The sequence below is a fragment of the Salmo salar genome, chromosome ssa16 (assembly GCF_905237065.1).
Source record: "Salmo salar chromosome ssa16, Ssal_v3.1, whole genome shotgun sequence".
In the NCBI taxonomy this organism is placed as follows: domain Eukaryota; kingdom Metazoa; phylum Chordata; class Actinopteri; order Salmoniformes; family Salmonidae; genus Salmo; species Salmo salar.
The window spans coordinates 58,734,521-58,753,153 of NC_059457.1; the positions used below are offsets into that span (position 1 = coordinate 58,734,521).

At 45.3% G+C, this 18,633-nt stretch overlaps 1 protein-coding gene across 1 annotated transcript in view; it reads right to left on the bottom strand.

Annotated features, from left to right (window-relative positions):
• The window catches only part of cyfip1 (cytoplasmic FMR1 interacting protein 1), a 96,535-nt gene that overhangs the window by 19,769 nt on the left and 58,133 nt on the right, over positions 1 to 18,633 (bottom strand). The window contains exons 18-23 of the mRNA XM_045697505.1: positions 16,296 to 16,392; positions 13,428 to 13,504; positions 9,670 to 9,778; positions 4,606 to 4,725; positions 3,879 to 4,078; positions 1,979 to 2,066 (exon numbers count right to left, since the gene is read on the bottom strand). Of these exons, the coding sequence (XP_045553461.1) occupies positions 1,979 to 2,066; positions 3,879 to 4,078; positions 4,606 to 4,725; positions 9,670 to 9,778; positions 13,428 to 13,504; positions 16,296 to 16,392 (691 nt within the window). The remainder of the gene's footprint in view (positions 1 to 1,978; positions 2,067 to 3,878; positions 4,079 to 4,605; positions 4,726 to 9,669; positions 9,779 to 13,427; positions 13,505 to 16,295; positions 16,393 to 18,633) is intronic.

Genomic DNA, 18,633 nt, shown 5'->3' on the forward strand with positions numbered 1-18,633 from the left:
TCTGAACGCTGAGATAAGTTTAACATCTGTATTCCTTCTGAATGCTGAGATAAGTTTAACATCTGTATTCCTTCTGAACGCTGAGATAAGTTTAACATCTGTATTCCTTCTGAACGCTGAGATAAGTTTAACATCTGTATTCCTTCTGAACGCTGAGATAAGTTTAACATCTGTATTCCTTCTGAATGCTGAGATAAGTTTAACATCTGTATTCCTTCTGAACGCTGAGATAAGTTTAACATCTGTATTCCTTCTGAACGCTGAGATAAGTTTAACATCTGTATTCCTTCTGAACGCTGAGATAAGTTTAACATCTGTATTCCTTCTGAACGCTGAGATAAGTTTAACATCTGTATTCCTTCTGAACGCTGAGATAAGTTTAACATCTGTATTCCTTCTGAACGCTGAGATAAGTTTAACATCTGTATTCCTTCTGAACGCTGAGATAAGTTTAACATCTGTATTCCTTCTGAACGCTGAGATAAGTTTAACATCTGTATTCCTTCTGAACGCTGAGATAAGTTTAACATCTCTATTCCTTCTGAACGCTGAGATAAGTTTAACATCTGTATTCCTTCTGAACGCTGAGATAAGTTTAACATCTCTATTCCTTCTGAACGCTGAGATAAGTTTAACATCTGTATTCCTTCTGAACGCTGAGATAAGTTTAACATCTGTATTCCTTCTGAACGCTGAGATAAGTTTAACATCTGTATTCCTTCTGAACGCTGAGATAAGTTTAACATCTGTATTCCTTCTGAACGCTGAGATAAGTTTAACATCTGTATTCCTTCTGAACGCTGAGATAAGTTTAACATCTCTATTCCTTCTGAACGCTGAGATAAGTTTAACATCTCTATTCCTTCTGAACGCTGAGATAAGTTTAACATCTCTATTCCTTCTGAACGCTGAGATAAGTTTAACATCTCTATTCCTTCTGAACGCTGAGATAAGTTTAACATCTGTATTCCTTCTGAACGCTGAGATAAGTTTAACATCTGTATTCCTTCTGAACGCTGAGATAAGTTTAACATCTCTATTCCTTCTGAACGCTGAGATAAGTTTAACATCTGTATTCCTTCTGAACGCTGAGATAGATGTTAAACTTTCACGGCTCAAAAAAGATTCTCCATCTCCTGGAAATGCGTCTTCGCTACAAGAATTAAACTGCATTGAAGGTGTGGAGATGGTCGTGACAAAAGGTATCGGCCTGGCTAGGAAGTTCCCCATGATGCAGGTCCCTACGCACCGTGGAGAAATCTCTTGATGTTGCTACTTTAACATCACTTTTCTCCTGTACATACTGTGTTCAATCTTATCAACGGAGATTTTACAAGAGCACTTGTACGTGTGCTGAGGGTGATAACTAGTCTTATTAAACAAGGAGTGTGTGTCTCAGTACGCTCGTGTCCAAGAGATTTCATCGTTCTCCGTGTCAAGAAATGTTTTGGAGTTGTGTAGGTTATATTTAACAGTGATGGGAAAGGTGATGCCCATTCAGAGTGTTTATAGTGGAACCAAATCCCAAAGGTATGGGATGTAAAGGGAGGGTAGTTTCCTGCACTTGGGAAGAACAGTATGTTCCCAAACGGCCATACAGTGTATTTGGAAAGTTTTCAGACCCCTTCCCTTTTTCCACATTTTATATACGTTACAGCCTTATTCTAAAATTGATTAAATACATTTTTTTATCTCTCATCAATCTACACACAATACCCTATAATGACAAAGCGAAAACAGGTTTTTAGACATTTCTGGTAGGGTTAGGGTTAGGGGTGGGGTTAGAGATAGGGATAGGGGTAGCATACCTTTGACCCGTACAGGTTCTGGGGCTAGGGTTATACTGACCTTTGACCCATACAGGTACTGGGGTTAGGGTTATACTGACCTTTGACCCGTACAGGTACTGGGGCTAGGGTTATACTGACCTTTGACCCGTACAGGTACTGGGGCTGGGTAGGGTTAAGGTTATACTGACCTTTGACCCGTACAGGTACTGGGGCTGGGCGTTGGGCGGCTTGTCCCTCTGGAACTCCTGAGAGAAGGGCAGGACCGTGCGGACAAACCTAGAGAGGAAGAGAGAAGAGAGAGATTGGATATTCCAATTAATAAATCAATATTTTTTCCATTAACCACAGAGAGCCCTCACAAAGACAGGGAGAAACACAGGAATATACATTTCATGATGGTGATTAAGAACTTAAAACAAGTCCGGTTCCGGTCTCTCTCGCTCTCTCTCGCTCCCCCCCCCCCCCCCCCATCAGATCCTCATCACATTCTGAACAGCTAGCTGTACACGCTGTAAACAAGAACAGGTGTAAATCCTTCATAACCCCTCTCTGTTGTAAACAGGTAGGAATCCTTCGTAACCCCTCTCTGCTGTAAACAAGAACAGGTGTAAATCCTTCATAACCCCTCTCTGCTGTAAACAAGAACAGGTGGGAATCCTTCATAACCCCTCTCTGCTGTAAACAAGAACAGGTAGGAATCCTTCATAACCCCTCTCTGCTGTAAACAAGAACAGGTAGGAATCCTTCATAACCCCTCTCTGTTGTAAACAGGTAGGAATCCTTCATAACCCCTCTCTGTTGTAAACAGGTAGGAATCCTTCATAACCCCTCTCTGCTGTAAACAAGAACAGGTGGGAATCCTTCATAACCCCTAGTAGTAGTAGTAGTAGTAGTAGTGTGTAGTAGTAGTAGTGTGTAGTAGTAGTGTATAGTAGTAGTAGTAGTAGTAGTAGTAGTAGTGTTACCTGTTAGTAGATCCGTTGTAGTAGTAGTAGTAGTAGTAGTAGTAGTAGCAGTAGTAGTGTGTAGTAGTAGTAGTAGTAGTAGTGTAGTAGTAGTAGTAGTAGTTGTAGTGTGTAGTAGTAGTAGTAGTAGTGTTACCTGTTAGTAGAGCCGTTGTAGCAGTAGTAGTGTAGTAGTAGTAGTAGTAGTGCAGCAGTAGTAGTAGTAGTAGTAGTAGTAGCAGTAGTAGTAGTAGTTGTGTGTAGTAGTAGTAGTAGTAGTAGTTGTGTTACCTGTTAGTAGAGCCGTTGTAGTAGTAGTGTAGTAGTAGTAGTAGTAGTATAGTAGTAGTAGTAGTAGTAGTAGTAGTAGTAGTAGCAGTAGTAGTAGTGTGTAGTAGTGTGTAGTAGTAGTAGCAGTAGTAGCAGTAGTAGTAGTTGTGTTACCTGTTAGTAGAGCCGTTGTAGCAGTAGTAGTGTATAGTAGTGTAGTAGTAGTAGTAGCAGTAGTGTTACCTGTTAGTAGAGCCGTTGTAGCAGTAGTAGTAGTGTGTAGTAGTAGTAGTAGTAGTAGTAGTAGTAGTGTTACCTATTAGTAGAGCCGTTGTAGCAGTAGTAGTGTAGTAGTAGTAGTAGTGTAGCAGTAGAAGTGTTACCTGTTAGTAGAGCCATTGTAGCAGTAGTAGTAGTAGTGTAGCAGTAGTAGTAGCAGTGTTACCTGTTAGTAGAGCCGTTGTAGCAGTAGTAGTGTAGTAGTAGTAGTAGTAGTGTTACCTGTTAGTAGAGCCAGTGTAGTAGTAGTAGTAGTAGTAGTAGTAGTGTTACCTGTTAGTAGAGCCGTTGTAGCAGTAGTAGTGTAGTAGTAGTAGTAGTAGTAGTAGTAGTAGTGTTACCTGTTAGTAGAGCCGTTGTAGCAGTAGTAGTGTAGTAGTAGTAGCAGTAGTAGCAGTAGTAGTAGTAGTAGTAGTAGTAGTAGGAGTAGTAGTAGTAGTAGTAGTAGTAGTGTTACCTGTTAGTAGATCCGTTGTAGCAGTAGTAGTAGTAGTAGTAGTAGTAGTAGTAGTAGTAGTAGTAGTAGTGTTACCTGTTAGTAGAGCCGTTGTAGTAGTAGTAGTAGTAGTAGTAGTAGTAGTAGTAGTAGTGTTACCTGTTAGTAGAGCCGTTGTAGCAGTAGTTGGGGAGGAAATCGTAGTTGAGTTCCCAGAAGACGTGGAGTGTGATGCGTCCGTAGGGGGCGGAGACATTGTGATTGGCCTCCCGGAACATGGCGTCCATACTGTCCAGCGTCAGGAACTTCGACAGCAGCTTGTGGGTCATACGGTTGATGTTCATCAGACCTTCTAGTTCCTGTTACAGAGGAAGGGGAGAAGACAGCTTGTGGGTCATACGGTTGATGTTCAATCGGACCTTCTAGTTCCTGTTACAGAGGAAGGAGAGAAGACAGCTTGTGGGTCATACGGTTGATGTCCAATCAGACCTTCTAGTTCCTGTTACAGAGGAAGGGGAGAAGACAGCTTGTGGGTCATACGGATGATGTCCAATCAGACCATCTAGTTCCTGTTACAGAGGAAGGGGAGAAGACAGCTTGTGGGTCATACGGATGATGTCCAATCAGACCATCTAGTTCCTGTTACAGAGGAAGGGGAGAAGACAGCTTGTGGGTCATACGGATGATGTCCAATCAGAACTTCTAGTTCCTGTTACAGAGGACGGGGAGAAGACAGCTTGTGGGTCATACGGTTGATGTCCAATCAGACCTTCTAGTTCCTGTTACAGAGGAAGGGGAGAAGACAGCTTGTGGGTCATACGGATGATGTCCAATCAGACCTTCTAGTTCCTGTTACAGAGGAAGACACACTTAAAGCAGGTCGTACCACGATGGATGTGAGGTCCTCGCTCTCGAAGCGGTTGATGGCCAGCTCCAGAGACTTGTAGAGAGCAGCAGACACTCTCTGGGTGATCAGACGGTTCAGGTCTATGGAACGACCCAGCAGCTACAGAGAGGAGAGGAACCAACATGAGGGACATGACAGAGACAACCCAGGTAGGGGACTATTAGGGAGAGTCGTGCAGTCATACAAAAATGTAAACTCAGCAAATAAAGAAACGTCCTCTCACTGTCAACTGCGTTTATTTTCAGCAAACTTAACATGTGTAAATATTTGTATGAACATAACAAGATTCAACAACTGAGACATAAACTGAACAAGTTCCACAGACATGTGACTAACAGAAATTGAATAATGTGTCCCTGAACAAAGGGGGGGGGGGTCAAAATCAAAAGTAACAGTCAGTATCTGGTGTGGCCACCAGCTGCATTAAGTACTGCAGTGCATCTCCTCCTCATGTACTGCACCAGATTTGCCAGTTCTTGGTGTGAGATGTTACCCCACTCTTCCACCAAGGCACCTGCAAGTTCCCGGACATTTCTGGGGGGAATGGCCCTAGCCCTCACCCTCCGATCCAACAGGTCCCAGACGTGCTCAATGGGATTGAGATCCGGGCTCTTCGCTGGCTATGGCAGAACACTGACATTCCTATCTTGCAGGAAATCATGCACAGAACGAGTAGTATGGCTGGTGGCATTGTCATGATGGAGGGTCATGTCAGGATGAGCCTGCAGGAAGGGTACCACATGAGGGAGGAGGATGTCTTCCCTGTAACGCACAGCATTGAGATTGCCTGCATCGACAACAAGCTCAGTCCGGTGATGCTGTGACACACCGCCCCAGACCATGACGGACCCTCCACCTCCAAATCGATCCCGCTCCAGAGTACAGGCCTCGGTGTAACGCTCATTCCTTCGACGATAAACGCGAATCCGACCATCACCCCTGGTGAGACAAAACCGCGACTCGTCAGTGAAGAGCACTTTTTGCCAGTACTGTCTGGTCCAGCGATGGTGGGTTTGTGCCCATAGGCGACGTTGTTGCCGGTGATGTCTGGTGAGGACCTGCCTTACAACAGGCCTACAAGCCCTCAGTCCAGCCTCTCTCAGCCTATTGCGGACAGTCTGAGCACTGATGGAGAGATTGTGTGTTCCTGGTGTAATTCGGGCAGTTGTTGTTGCCATCCTGTACCTGTCCCGCAGGTGTGATGTTTGGATGTACCAATCCTGTACAGGTGTTGTTACACGTGGTCTGCCACTGCGAGGACGATCAGCTGTCCATCCTGTCTCCCTGTAGCGCTGTCTTAGGCGTCTCACAGTACGGACATTGCAATTTATTTCCCTGGCCACATCTGCAGTCCTCATGGCTCCTTGCTGCATGCCTAAGGCACGTTCATGCAGATGAGCAGGGACCCTGGGCATCTTTCTTTTGGTGTTTTTCAGAGTCAGTAGAAAGGCCTCTTTAGTGTCATAAAGAGGCCTCCAGGTTCCCTTGGAGAGTTCATCAATGAGCTTGACGCCTTGATAAGTTCCTTTCCTGAGGATGGCTCACCTCTCACAGTTCTGGGTGACTTTAACCTCCCCACATCTACCTTTGACTCATTCCTCTCTGCCTCCTTCTTTCCACTCCTCTCCTCTTTTGACCTCACCCTCTCACCCTCTCACCTTCCCCCCTACTCACAAGGCAGGCAATACGCTTGACCTCATCTTTACTAGATGCTGTTCTTCCACTAATCTCATTGCAACTCCCCTCCAAGTCTCCGACCACTACCTTGTATCCTTTTCCCTCTCGCTCTCCTCCAACACTTCTCACTCTGCCCCTACTCGGATGGTATTGCGCCGTCGCAACCTTCGCTCTCTCTCCCGCTACTCTCTCCTCTTCCATCCTATCATCTCTTCCCTCTGCTCAAACCTTCTCCAACCTATCTCCTGATTCTGCCTCCTCAACCCTCCTCTCCTCCCTTTCTGCATCCTTTGACTCTCTATGTCCCCTATCCTCCAGGCCGGCTCGGTCCTCCCCTCCTGCTCCGTGGCTCGACCACTCATTGCGAGCTCACAGAACAGGGCTCCGGGCAGCCGAGCGGAAATGGAGGAAAACTTGCCTCCCTGCGGACCTGGCATCCTTTCACTCCCTCCTCTACATTTTCCTCTTCTGTTTCTGCTGCTAAAGCCACTTCTACCACTCTAAATTCCAAGCATCTGCCTCTAACCCTAGGAAGCTCTTTGCCACCTTCTCCTCCCTCCTGAATCCTCCCCCCCCTCCTCCCTCTCTGCGGATGACTTCGTCAACCATTTTGAAAAGAAGGTCGATGACATCCGATCCTCGTTTGTTAAGTCAAACGACACCGCTGGTCCTGCTCACACTGCCCTACCCTATGCTTTGACCTCTTTCTCCCCTCTCTCTCCAGATGAAATCTCGCGTCTTGTGACGGCCGGCCGCCCAACAACCTGCCCGCTTGACCCTATCCCCTCCTCTCTTCTCCAGACCATTTCCGGAGACCTTCTCCCCTACCTCACCTCGCACATCAACTCATCCTTGACCGCTGGCTACGTCCCTTCTGTCTTCAAAAGAGCGAGAGTTGCACCCCTTCTGAAAAAACCTACACTCGATCCCTCCGATGTCAACAACTACAGACCAGTATCCCTTCTTTCTTTTCTCTCCAAAACTCTTGAACGTGCCGTCCTTGGCCAGCTCTCTTGCTATCTCTCTCAGAATGACCTTCTTGATCCAAATCAGTCAGGTTTCAAGACTGGTCATTCAACTGAGACTGCTCTTCTCTGTGTCACGGAGGCTCTCCGCACTGCTAAAGCTAACTCTCTCTCCTCTGCTCTCATCCTTCTAGACCTATCTGCTGCCTTTGATACTGTGAACCACCAGATCCTCCTCTCCACCCTCTCCGAGCTGGGCATCTCCGGCGCGGCCCACGCTTGGATTGCGTCCTACCTGACAGGTCGCTCCTACCAGGTGGCGTGGCGAGAATCTGTCTCCGCACCACGTGCTCTCACCGCTGGTGTCCCCCAGGGCTCTGTTCTAGGCCCTCTCCTATTCTCGCTATACACCAAGTCACTTGGCTCTGTCATATCCTCACATGGTCTCTCCTATCACTGCTATGCAGACGACACACAATTAATCTTCTCCTTTCCCCCTTTTGATAACCAGGTGGCAAATCGCATCTCTGCATGTCTGGCAGACATATCAGTGTGGATGACGGATCACCACCTCAAGCTGAACCTCGGCAAGACGGAGCTGCTTTTCCTCCCGGGGAAGGACTGCCCGTTCCATGATCTCGCCATCATGGTTGACAACTCCATTGTGTCCTCCTCCCAGAGTGCTAAGAACCTTGGCGTGACCCTGGACAACACCCTGTCGTTCTCCACTAACATCAAGGCGGTGACCCGATCCTGTAGGTTCATGCTCTACAACATTCGCAGAGTACGACCCTGCCTCACACAGGAAGCGGCGCAGGTCCTAATCCAGGCACTTGTCATCTCCCGTCTGGATTACTGCAACTCGCTGTTGGCTGGGCTCCCTGCCTGTGCCATTAAACCCCTACAACTCATCCAGAACGCCGCAGCCCGTCTGGTGTTCAACCTTCCCAAGTTCTCTCACGTCACCCCGCTCCTCCGCTCTCTCCACTGGCTTCCAGTTGAAGCTCGCATCTGCTACAAGACCATGGTGCTTGCCTACGGAGCTGTGAGGGGAACGGCACCTCCGTACCTTCAGGCTCTGATCAGGCCCTACACCCAAACGAGGGCACTGCGCTCATCCACCTCTGGCCTGCTGGCCCCCCTACCTCTGCGGAAGCACAGTTCCCGCTCAGCCCAGTCAAAACTGTTCGCTGCTCTGGCACCCCTATGGTGGAACAAGCTCCCTCACGACGCCAGGACAGCGGAGTCAATCACCACCTTCCGGAGACACCTGAAACCCCACCTCTTCAAGGAATACCTAGGATAGGATAAAGTAATCCTTCTAACCCCCCCCCCCCCCTAAAAGATATAGATGTACTATTGTAAAGTGGTTGTTCCACTGAATATCATAAGGTGAATGCACCAATTTGTAAGTCGCTCTGGATAAGAGCGTCTGCTAAATGACTTAAATGTAAATGTAATAAGTTTTCATAACTGACCTTAATTGCCTACCGTCTGTAAGCTGTTAGTGTCTTAACGACCGTTCCACAGGTGCATGTTCATTAATTGTTTATGGTTCATTGAACAAGCATGGGAAACAGTGTTTAAACCCTTTACATTGAAGATCTGTGTTATTTTGATTTTTACAAATTATCTTTGAAAGACAGGGTCCTGAAAAAGGGACGTTTCTTTTTTTTGCTGAGTTTATGTATGTATATTATTGTACTGCTCTAGGGATGTAATTACTATGTATGTATGTTTGTATTGTATTTCATTTTTTTCACTCTTTATGTGATGGACAATACAGAGAATGCCAGAAAAAGAATGATCATTTAATTACCACAGTGAAGGGTCTAGTAGTGGTTGGAGGGGTAGGGTTAGAGGTTAGGGGTTAGAGGTTAGGGGTTAGAGGTTAGAGGTTAGGGGTTAGGGGTTACCTGTACATGGCGTTGTTTCAGTAGGGTCTAGTAGTGGTTGGAGGGGTAGGGTTAGGGGTTAGAGGTTAGGGGTTAGAGGTTAGGGGTTAGGGGTTACCTGTACATGGCGTTGTTTCAGTAGGGTCTAGTAGTGGTTGGAGGGGTAGGGTTAGGGGTTAGAGGTTAGGGGTTAGAGGTTAGAGGTTACCTGTACGTGGCGTTGTTTCAGTAGGGTCTAGTAGTGGTTGGAGGGGTAGGGTTAGGGGTTAGAGGTTACCTGTATGTGGCGTTGCTTTAGCAGGGTCTCGTAGCGGTTGGAGGGTTAGGGGTTAGGGTTAGAGGTTACCTGTACGTGGCGTTGTTTCAGTAGGGTCTAGTAGTGGTTGGAGGGGTAGGGGTTAGAGGTTACCTGTACGTGGCGTTGTTTCAGTAGGGTCTAGTAGTGGTTGGAGGGGTAGGGTTAGGGGTTAGGGATTAGAGGTTAGGGGTTAGGGGTTAGAGGTTACCTGTACGTGGCGTTGCTTCAGCAGAGTCTCGTAGCGGTTGGACGCAGGCCAGGGGATGTTGGCTCCCTGGTTCTTACAGTCCGCTCTCAGACGCTTGTCCAGCAGCAGACTGAGGAAGGAATCAAGCTTTTACCTGACAGGTTACCTGTACATGGCGTTCCTATCAGAGTCTAGCTGAGGTGTCTCGCCTCCAAGGTAGAAAATGAACACCTGCCACCCACCAAACGTGGGCCGATTTTGGCGGGTAAGAATGTCTATTTTATAGAAACATTACAAAGCATCAATTGTGTTTTGTTTTTTAGTGTAATTACGGCCCAAACATGTTCAATAAAAATGTAAAACTACCTGACAGTGGCAGGTGAACCAAAAAGGTTAGAGGCCCTGCTTGTCTCTGAGTGATTCAAGTGTTTTCACTTGTTTTCCAATAGTTGATATTAGAGGTCGACCGATTTCAAGTTTTCATAACAATCGGTAAATCGGCATTTTACGGCCGATTACATTGCAATCCATGAGGAAACTGCGTGGCAGACTGACCGCCTGTTACGCGAGTGCAGCGTCAAAATGACCTTGTGGCTGTAATAAGCCAAGGTAAGTTGCTAGCTAGCATTAAACTTATCTTATAAAAAAAACAATCAATCTTCACATAATCACTAGTTAACTACACATGGTTGATGATATTACTAGTTTAACTAGCTTGTCCTGCGTTGCATATAATCGATGTGGTGCCTGTTAATTTATCATCGAATCACAGCCTACTTCAACTTCGCCAAACGGGTGATTTAACAAAAGCTCATTGCCGAAAAAAGCACAATCTTTGCACGAATATAACATCAATGCCTTTCTTAAAATCAGTATACAGAAGTATATATTTTTAAACCTGCATATTTAGTTAATATTGCCTGAATTTCTTTTAACTAGGGATAATGTGTCACTTCTCTTGCAAACAGAGTCAGGGTATATGCAGCAGTTTGGGCCGCCTGGCTCGCTGCGAACTGTGTGAAGACCATTTCTTCCTAACAAAGACAGCTAACTTCCCCAAACGATGATTTAACAAAAGCGCATTTGCGATCGTTCAATCGTTGCACGAATGTACCTAACCATAAACATCACTGCCTTTCTTAAAATCAGTATACAGAAGTATATACACTGCTCAAAAAAATAAAGGGAACACTTAAACAACACAATGTAACTCCAAGTCAATCACACTTCTGTGAAATCAAACTGTCCACTTAGTAAGCAACACTGATTGACAATACATTTCACATGCTGTTGTGCAAATGGAATAGACAACAGGTGGAAATTATAGGCAATTAGCAAGACACCCCCAATAAAGGAGTGGTTCTGCAGGTGGGGACCACAGACCACTTCTCAGTTCCTATGCTTCCTGGCTGATGTTTTGGTCACTTTTGAATGCTGGCGGTGCTTTCACTCTAGTGGTAGCATGAGACGGAGTCTACAACCCACACAAGTGGCTCAGGTAGTGCAGCTCATCCAGGATGGCACATCAATGCGAGCTGTGGCAAGAAGGTTTGCTGTGTTTGTCAGCGTAGTGTCCAGAGCATGGAGGCGCTACCAGGAGACAGGCCAGTACATCAGGAGACGTGGAGGAGGCCGTAGGAGGGCAACAACCCAGCAGCAGGACCGCTACCTACGCCTTTGTGCAAGGAGGAGCAGGAGAAGCACTGTAAGAGCCCTGAAAAATGACCTCCAGCAGGCTACAAATGTGCATGTGTCTGCTCAAATGGTCAGAAACAGACTCCATGAGGGTGGTATGAGGGCCCGACGTCCACAGGTGGGGGTTGTGCTTACAGCCCAACACCGTGCAGGACGTTTGGCATTTGCCAGAGAACACCAAGATTGGCAAATTCGCCACTGGCGCCCTGTGCTCTTCACAGATGAAAGCAGGTTCACACTGAGCACATGTGACAGACGTGACAGAGTCTGAAGATGCCGTGGAGAACGTTCTGCTGCCTGCAACATCCTCCAGCATGACCGGTTTGGCGATGGATCAGTCATGGTGTGGGGTGGCATTTCTTTGGGGGGCGCACAGCCCACCATGTGCTCGCCAGAGGTAGCCTGACTGCCATTAGGTACCGAGATGAGATCCTCAGACCCCTTGTGAGACCATATGCTGGTGCGGTTGGCCCTGGGTTCCTCCTAATGCAAGACAATGCTAGACCTCATGTGGCTGGAGTGTGTCAGCAGTTCCTGCAAGAGGAAGGCATTGATGCTATGGACTGGCCTGGCCATTCCCCAGACCTGAATCCAATTGAGCACATCTGGGACATCATGTCTCGCTCCATCCACCAACGCCACGTTGCACCACAGGCTGTCCAGGAGTTGGTGGATGCTTTAGTCCAGGTCTGGGAGGAGATCCCTCAGGAGACCATCCGCCACCTCATCAGGAGCATGCCCAGGCTTTGTAGGGAGGTCATACAGGCACGTGGAGGCCACACACACTACTGAGTCTCATTTTGACTTGTTTTAAGGGCATTACATCAAAGTTGGATCAGCCTGTAGTGTGGTTTTCCACTTTAATTTTGAGTGTGACTCCAAATCCAGACCTCCATGGGTTGATAAATTGGATTTCCATTGATTATTTTTGTGTGATTTTGTTGTCAGCACATTCAACTATGTAAAGAAAAAAGTATTTAATAAGATTATTCATTTCATTCAGATCTAGGATGTGTTGTTTAAGTGTTCCCTTTATTTTTTTGAGCAGTATATTTTTAAACCTGCATATTTAGTTAGAAGAAAATCATGTTAGCAGGCAATATTAACTAGGGAAATTGTGTCACTTCTCTTGTGTTTATTGCACGCAGAGTCAGGGTATTCGCAAGAGTTTGGGCCGCCTGGCTCGTTGCGAACTAATTTGCCAGAATGGTACATAATTATGACATAACATTGAAGGTTGTGCAATGTAACAGGAATATTTAGACTTATGGATGCCACCCGTTAGATAAAATACGGAACGGTTCCGTATTTCACTGAAAGAATAAACATTTTGTTTTCGAAATGATAGTTTCCGGATTTGACCATATTAATGACCAAAGGCTCGTATTTCTGTGCGTTATTATGCTATAATTAAGTCTATGATTTAATATTTGATAGAGCAGTCTGACTGAGCGGTGGTAGGCAGCAGCAGGCTCGTCAGCATTCATTCAAACTTCACTGCGTTTGCCAGCAGCTCTTCGCAATGCTTGAAGCACAGCGCTGTTTATGACTTCAAGTCTATAAAGTCCCGAGATTAGGCTGGCAATACTAAAATACCTATTACAACATCCAATAGTCAAAAGGTATATGAAATACAAATGGTATAGAGAGAAATAGTCCTATAATTCCTATAATAACTACAACCTAAAACTTCTTACCTGGGAATATTGAAGACTCATGTTAAAAGGAACCACCAGCTTTCATATGTTCTCATGTTCTGAGCAAGGAACTTAAACGTTAGCTTTTTTACATGGCACATATTGCACTTTTACTTTCTTCTCCAACACTTTGTTTTTGCATTATTTAAACCAAATTGAACATGTTTCATTATTTATTTGAGACTAAATAGATTTTATTTATGAATTATATTAAGTTAAAATAAAAGTGTTCATTGTTCATTCAGTATTGTTGTAATTGTCATTATTACAAATATATAAATAAAAATCGGCCGATTAATCGGTATCGGCTTTTTTGGTCCTCCAATAATCGGTTTCGGCGTTGAAAAATCATAATCGGTCGACCTCTAGTTGATGTAGTCCACGTACCTTCCAGCTAGAATCTTGTAGTAGGCAAATATCTGATCAGCCAGCTTGTAGACAAACTGATCAAAACACAGGTTGACCTGCAGTAAGAGGGAGTAATATAGGTTAGTGATCGGAAATACAGCCTCATGCAACACAGGTTGACCTGCATCTAGGAGGATGTAATATAGGTTAGTGATCGGAAATACAGCCTCATGCAAGACCACCATTCAAATCAAAATCTGATCAAAACACAGGTTGACCTGCAAGAATCAAGGAACAAAGACATGAGCATTAATGATCAAGACTCGTGTAGTGATGACTGGTCTAATGGTGAACTAGTTACCTCTGTAGTGATGACTAGTCTAATGGTGAACTAGTTACCTCTGTAGTGATGACTGGTCTAATGGTGGACTAGTTACCTCTGTAGTGATGACTGGTCTAATGGTGGACTAGTTAACTCTGTAGTGATGACTGGTCTAATGGTGGACTAGTTACCTCTGTAGTGATGACTGGTCTAATGGTGGACTAGTTAACTCTGTAGTGATGACTGGTCTAATGGTGGACTAGTTACCTCTGTAGTGATGACCAGTCTAATGGTGGACTAGTTACCTCTGTAGTGATGACTGGTCTAATGGTGGACTAGTTACCTCTGTAGTGATGACTAGTCTAATGGTGAACTAGTTACCTCTGTAGTGATGACTAGTCTAATGGTGAACTAGTTACCTCTGTAGTGATGACTGGTCTAATGGTGGACTAGTTACCTCTGTAGTGATGACTAGTCTAATGGTGAACTAGTTACCTCTGTAGTGATGACCAGTCTAATGGTGGACTAGTTACCTCTGTAGTGATGACTAGTCTAATGGTGAACTAGTTACCTCTGTAGTGATGACTGGTCTAATGGTGGACTAGTTACCTCTGTAGTGATGACTAGTCTAATGGTGGACTAGTTACCTCTGTAGTGATGACTAGTCTAATGGTGAACTAGTTACCTCTGTAGTGATGACTGGTCTAATGGTGGACTAGTTACCTCTGTAGTGATGACTAGTCTAATGGTGGACTAGTTACCTCTGTAGTGATGACCAGTCTAATGGTGGACTAGTTACCTCTGTAGTGATGACTAGTCTAATGGTGGACTAGTTACCTCTGTAGTGATGACCGGTCTAATGGTGGACTAGTTACCTCTGTAGTGATGACTGGTCTAATGGTGGACTAGTTACCTCTGTAGTGATGACTGGTCTAATGGTGGACTAGTTACCTCTGTAGTGATGACTGGTCTAATAGTGGACTAGTTAACTCTGTAGTGATGACTGGTCTAATGGTGGACTAGTTACCTCTGTAGTGATGACCAGTCTAATGGTGGACTAGTTACCTCTGTAGTGATGACCGGTCTAATGGTGGACTAGTTACCTCTGTAGTGATGACTAGTCTAATGGTGAACTAGTTACCTCTGTAGTGATGACCAGTCTAATGGTGGACTAGTTACCTCTGTAGTGATGACTAGTCTAATGGTGGACTAGTTACCTCTGTAGTGATGACTGGTCTAATGGTGGACTAGTTACCTCTGTAGTGATGACTGGTCTAATGGTGGACTAGTTACCTCTGTAGTGATGACTAGTCTAATGGTGAACTAGTTACCTCTGTAGTGATGACTAGTCTAATGGTGGACTAGTTACCTCTGTAGTGATGACTAGTCTAATGGTGAACTAGTTACCTCTGTATTGATGACTAGTCTAATGGTGGACTAGTTACCTCTGTAGTGATGACTGGTCTAATGGTGGACTAGTTACCTCTGTAGTGATGACTAGTCTAATGGTGAACTAGTTACCTCTGTAGTGATGACTAGTCTAATGGTGGACTAGTTACCTCTGTAGTGATGACTAGTCTAATGGTGGACTAGTTACCTCTGTAGTGTTGACTAGTCTAATGGTGAACTAGTTACTTCTGTAGTGATGACTAGTCTAATGGTGAACTAGTTACCTCTGTAGTGATGACTAGTCTAATGGTGAACTAGTTACCTCTGTAGTGATGACTGGTCTAATGGTGGACTAGTTACCTCTGTAGTGATGACTAGTCTAATGGTGGACTAGTTACCTCTGTAGTGATGACTAGTCTAATGGTGAACTAGTTACCTCTGTAGTGATGACTAGTCTAATGGTGAACTAGTTACCTCTGTAGTGATGACTAGTCTAATGGTGGACTAGTTACCTCTGTAGTGTTGACTAGTCTAATGGTGAACTAGTTACCTCTGTAGTGATGACTAGTCTAATGGTGGACTAGTTACCTCTGTAGTGATGACTAGTCTAATGGTGGACTAGTTACCTCTGTAGTGTTGACTAGTCTAATGGTGAACTAGTTACTTCTGTAGTGATGACTAGTCTAATGGTGAACTAGTTACCTCTGTAGTGATGACTAGTCTAATGGTGAACTAGTTACCTCTGTAGTGATGACTGGTCTAATGGTGGACTAGTTACCTCTGTAGTGATGACTAGTCTAATGGTGGACTAGTTACCTCTGTAGTGATGACTAGTCTAATGGTGAACTAGTTACCTCTGTAGTGATGACTAGTCTAATGGTGAACTAGTTACCTCTGTAGTGATGACTAGTCTAATGGTGGACTAGTTACCTCTGTAGTGTTGACTAGTCTAATGGTGAACTAGTTACCTCTGTAGTGATGACTAGTCTAATGGTGAACTAGTTACCTCTGTAGTGATGACTAGTCTAATGGTGGACTAGTTACCTCTGTAGTGATGACTAGTCTAATGGTGAACTAGTTACCTCTGTAGTGATGACCAGTCTAATGGTGAACTAGTTACCTCTGTAGTGATGACTAGTCTAATGGTGGACTAGTTACCTCTGTAGTGATGACTAGTCTAATGGTGGACTACGTACCTCTGCTTCGATCTCATCGTAGAGGAATTGCTTCTTGAACTTGGTCAGGGCGTAGTGAGCACTGTCATTATAGAGGTCCAGAGGGTACAGCACATACCTGGAGGACAGAGAAGGTTTATAAAAAATACATTTCATTTTGTAGCAATAGAGAGAGGACAGGACATAGATTTTGTGAGACAACCTCTCCCTCAATGTGAGCAAGACAAAGGAGCTGATTGTGGACTACAGGAAAAGGCGGGCCGAACAGGCCCCCATTAACATCAACGGGGCTGTAGTGGAGCGGGTCGAAAGAGTTTCAAGTTCCTTGGTGTCCACATCACCAACAAACTATCATGGTCCAAACACGCCAAGACAGTCGTGAAGAGGGCACGACAACACCTTTTCCCCCTCAGGAGACTGAAAAGATTTGGCATGGGTCCACAGATCCTCAAAATGTTATACAGCTGCACCATCGAGAGCATCCTGACTGGTTGCATCACCGCCTGGTATGGTACTGCTCGGCATGGGCTATTTACAGATGAGCTATGTACAGGTGCAGTGATCTGTGAGCTGCTCTGACAGCTGGTGCTTAAAGTTAGTGAGGGAGATATGAGTCTCCAGCTTCAGTGATTTTTGCAGTTCGTTCCAGTCATTGGCAGCAGAGAACTGGAAGGAGAGACGACCAAAGGAGGAATTGGCTTTGGGGGTGACTAGTGAAATATACCTGCTGGAGCGCGTGCTACGAGTGGGTGCTGCTATGGTGACCAGTGAGCTGAGATAAGGCGGGGCTTTACCTAGCAAAGACTTATAGATGACCTGGAGCCAGTGGGTTTGGTGACGAATATGAAGCGAGGACCAGCCAACGAGAGCGTACAGGTCGCAGTGGTGGGTAGTATATGGGGCTTTGGTGACAAAACGGATGGCACTGTGATAGACTGCATCCAGTTTGTTGAGTAGAGTGTTAGAGGCTATTTTGTAAATGACATCGCCGAAGTCGAGGATCGGTAGGATGGTCAGTTTTACGAGGGTATGTTTGGCAGCATGAGTGAAGGATGCTTTGTTGCGAAATAGGAAGCCAATTCTAGATTTAACTTTGGATTGGAGATGTTTGATGTGAGTCTGGAAGGAGAGTTTACAGTCTAACCAGACACCTAGGTATTTGTAGTTGTCCACATATTCTAAGTCAGAAACGTCCAGAGTAGTGATGCTGGACGGGCAGCGATCGGTTGAAGAGCATGCATTTAGTTTTACTTGTATTTAAGAGCAGTTGGAGGCCACGGAAGGAGAGTTGTATGGCATTGAAGCTCGTCTGGAGGGTTGTTAACACAGTGTCCAACGAAGGGCCAGATGTATACAGAATGGTGTCATCAGAGAATCACCAGCAGCAAGAGCGACATCATTGATATATACAGAGAAGAGAGTCGTCCTGAGAATTGAACCCTGTGGCACCCCCATAGAGACTGCCAGAGGCCCGGACAACAGGCCCTCCGATTTGACACACTGAACTCTATCAGAGAAGTAGTTGGTAAACCAGGCAAGGCAATCATTTGAGAAACCAAGGCTATTGAGTCTGCCAATAAGAATGTGGTGATTGACAGAGTCGAAAGCCTTGGCCAGGTCGATGAAGACGGCTGCACAGTACTGTCTTTTATCGATGGCGGTTATGATGTCGTTTAGGACCTTGAGCGTGGCTGAGGTGCACCCATGACCAGCTCTGAAACCAGATTGCATAGCGGAGAAGGTACCGTGAGATTCGAAATGGTCGGTAATCTGTTTGTTGACTTGGCTTTCGAAGACCTTAGAAAGGCAGGGTAGGATAGATATAGGTCTGTAGCAATTTGGGTCAAGAGTGTCACCTCCTTTGAAGAGGGGGATGACCGCAGCAGCGTTACCATCTATGGGAATCTCAGACGATACGAAAGAGAGGTTGAACAAGCTAGTAACAGGGGTTGCAACAATTTCGGCAGATCATTTTAGAAAGAGAGTGTCCAGATTGTCTAGCCCGGCTGATTTGTAGGGGTCCAGGTTTCGCAGTTCTTTAAGAACATCAGCTATCTGGATTTGGGTGAAGGAGACAAATAAAGTTTGATTTAATTTGAAATGACATTTGGTAACTTGATGAGACTGCCTTTCTTCGCAATTCATTTATTTTTCGTTTGAGCTTGTTAGCATATTTAGCTAGCAGCCTCCATGGAAATTCGATATTGCTTGTGCTAATTTTGTTAGCATTCTGGTAATCGACACCCAATGGTATTTTTTGAGGGTTTCTTTGGCGCCCCCTTGTGTACTAAGCCGGTAATACCGTAAATCCTGGAATGAGAGAAAGACAGTATGAAAATCTGGAAACCGCCCAACAACC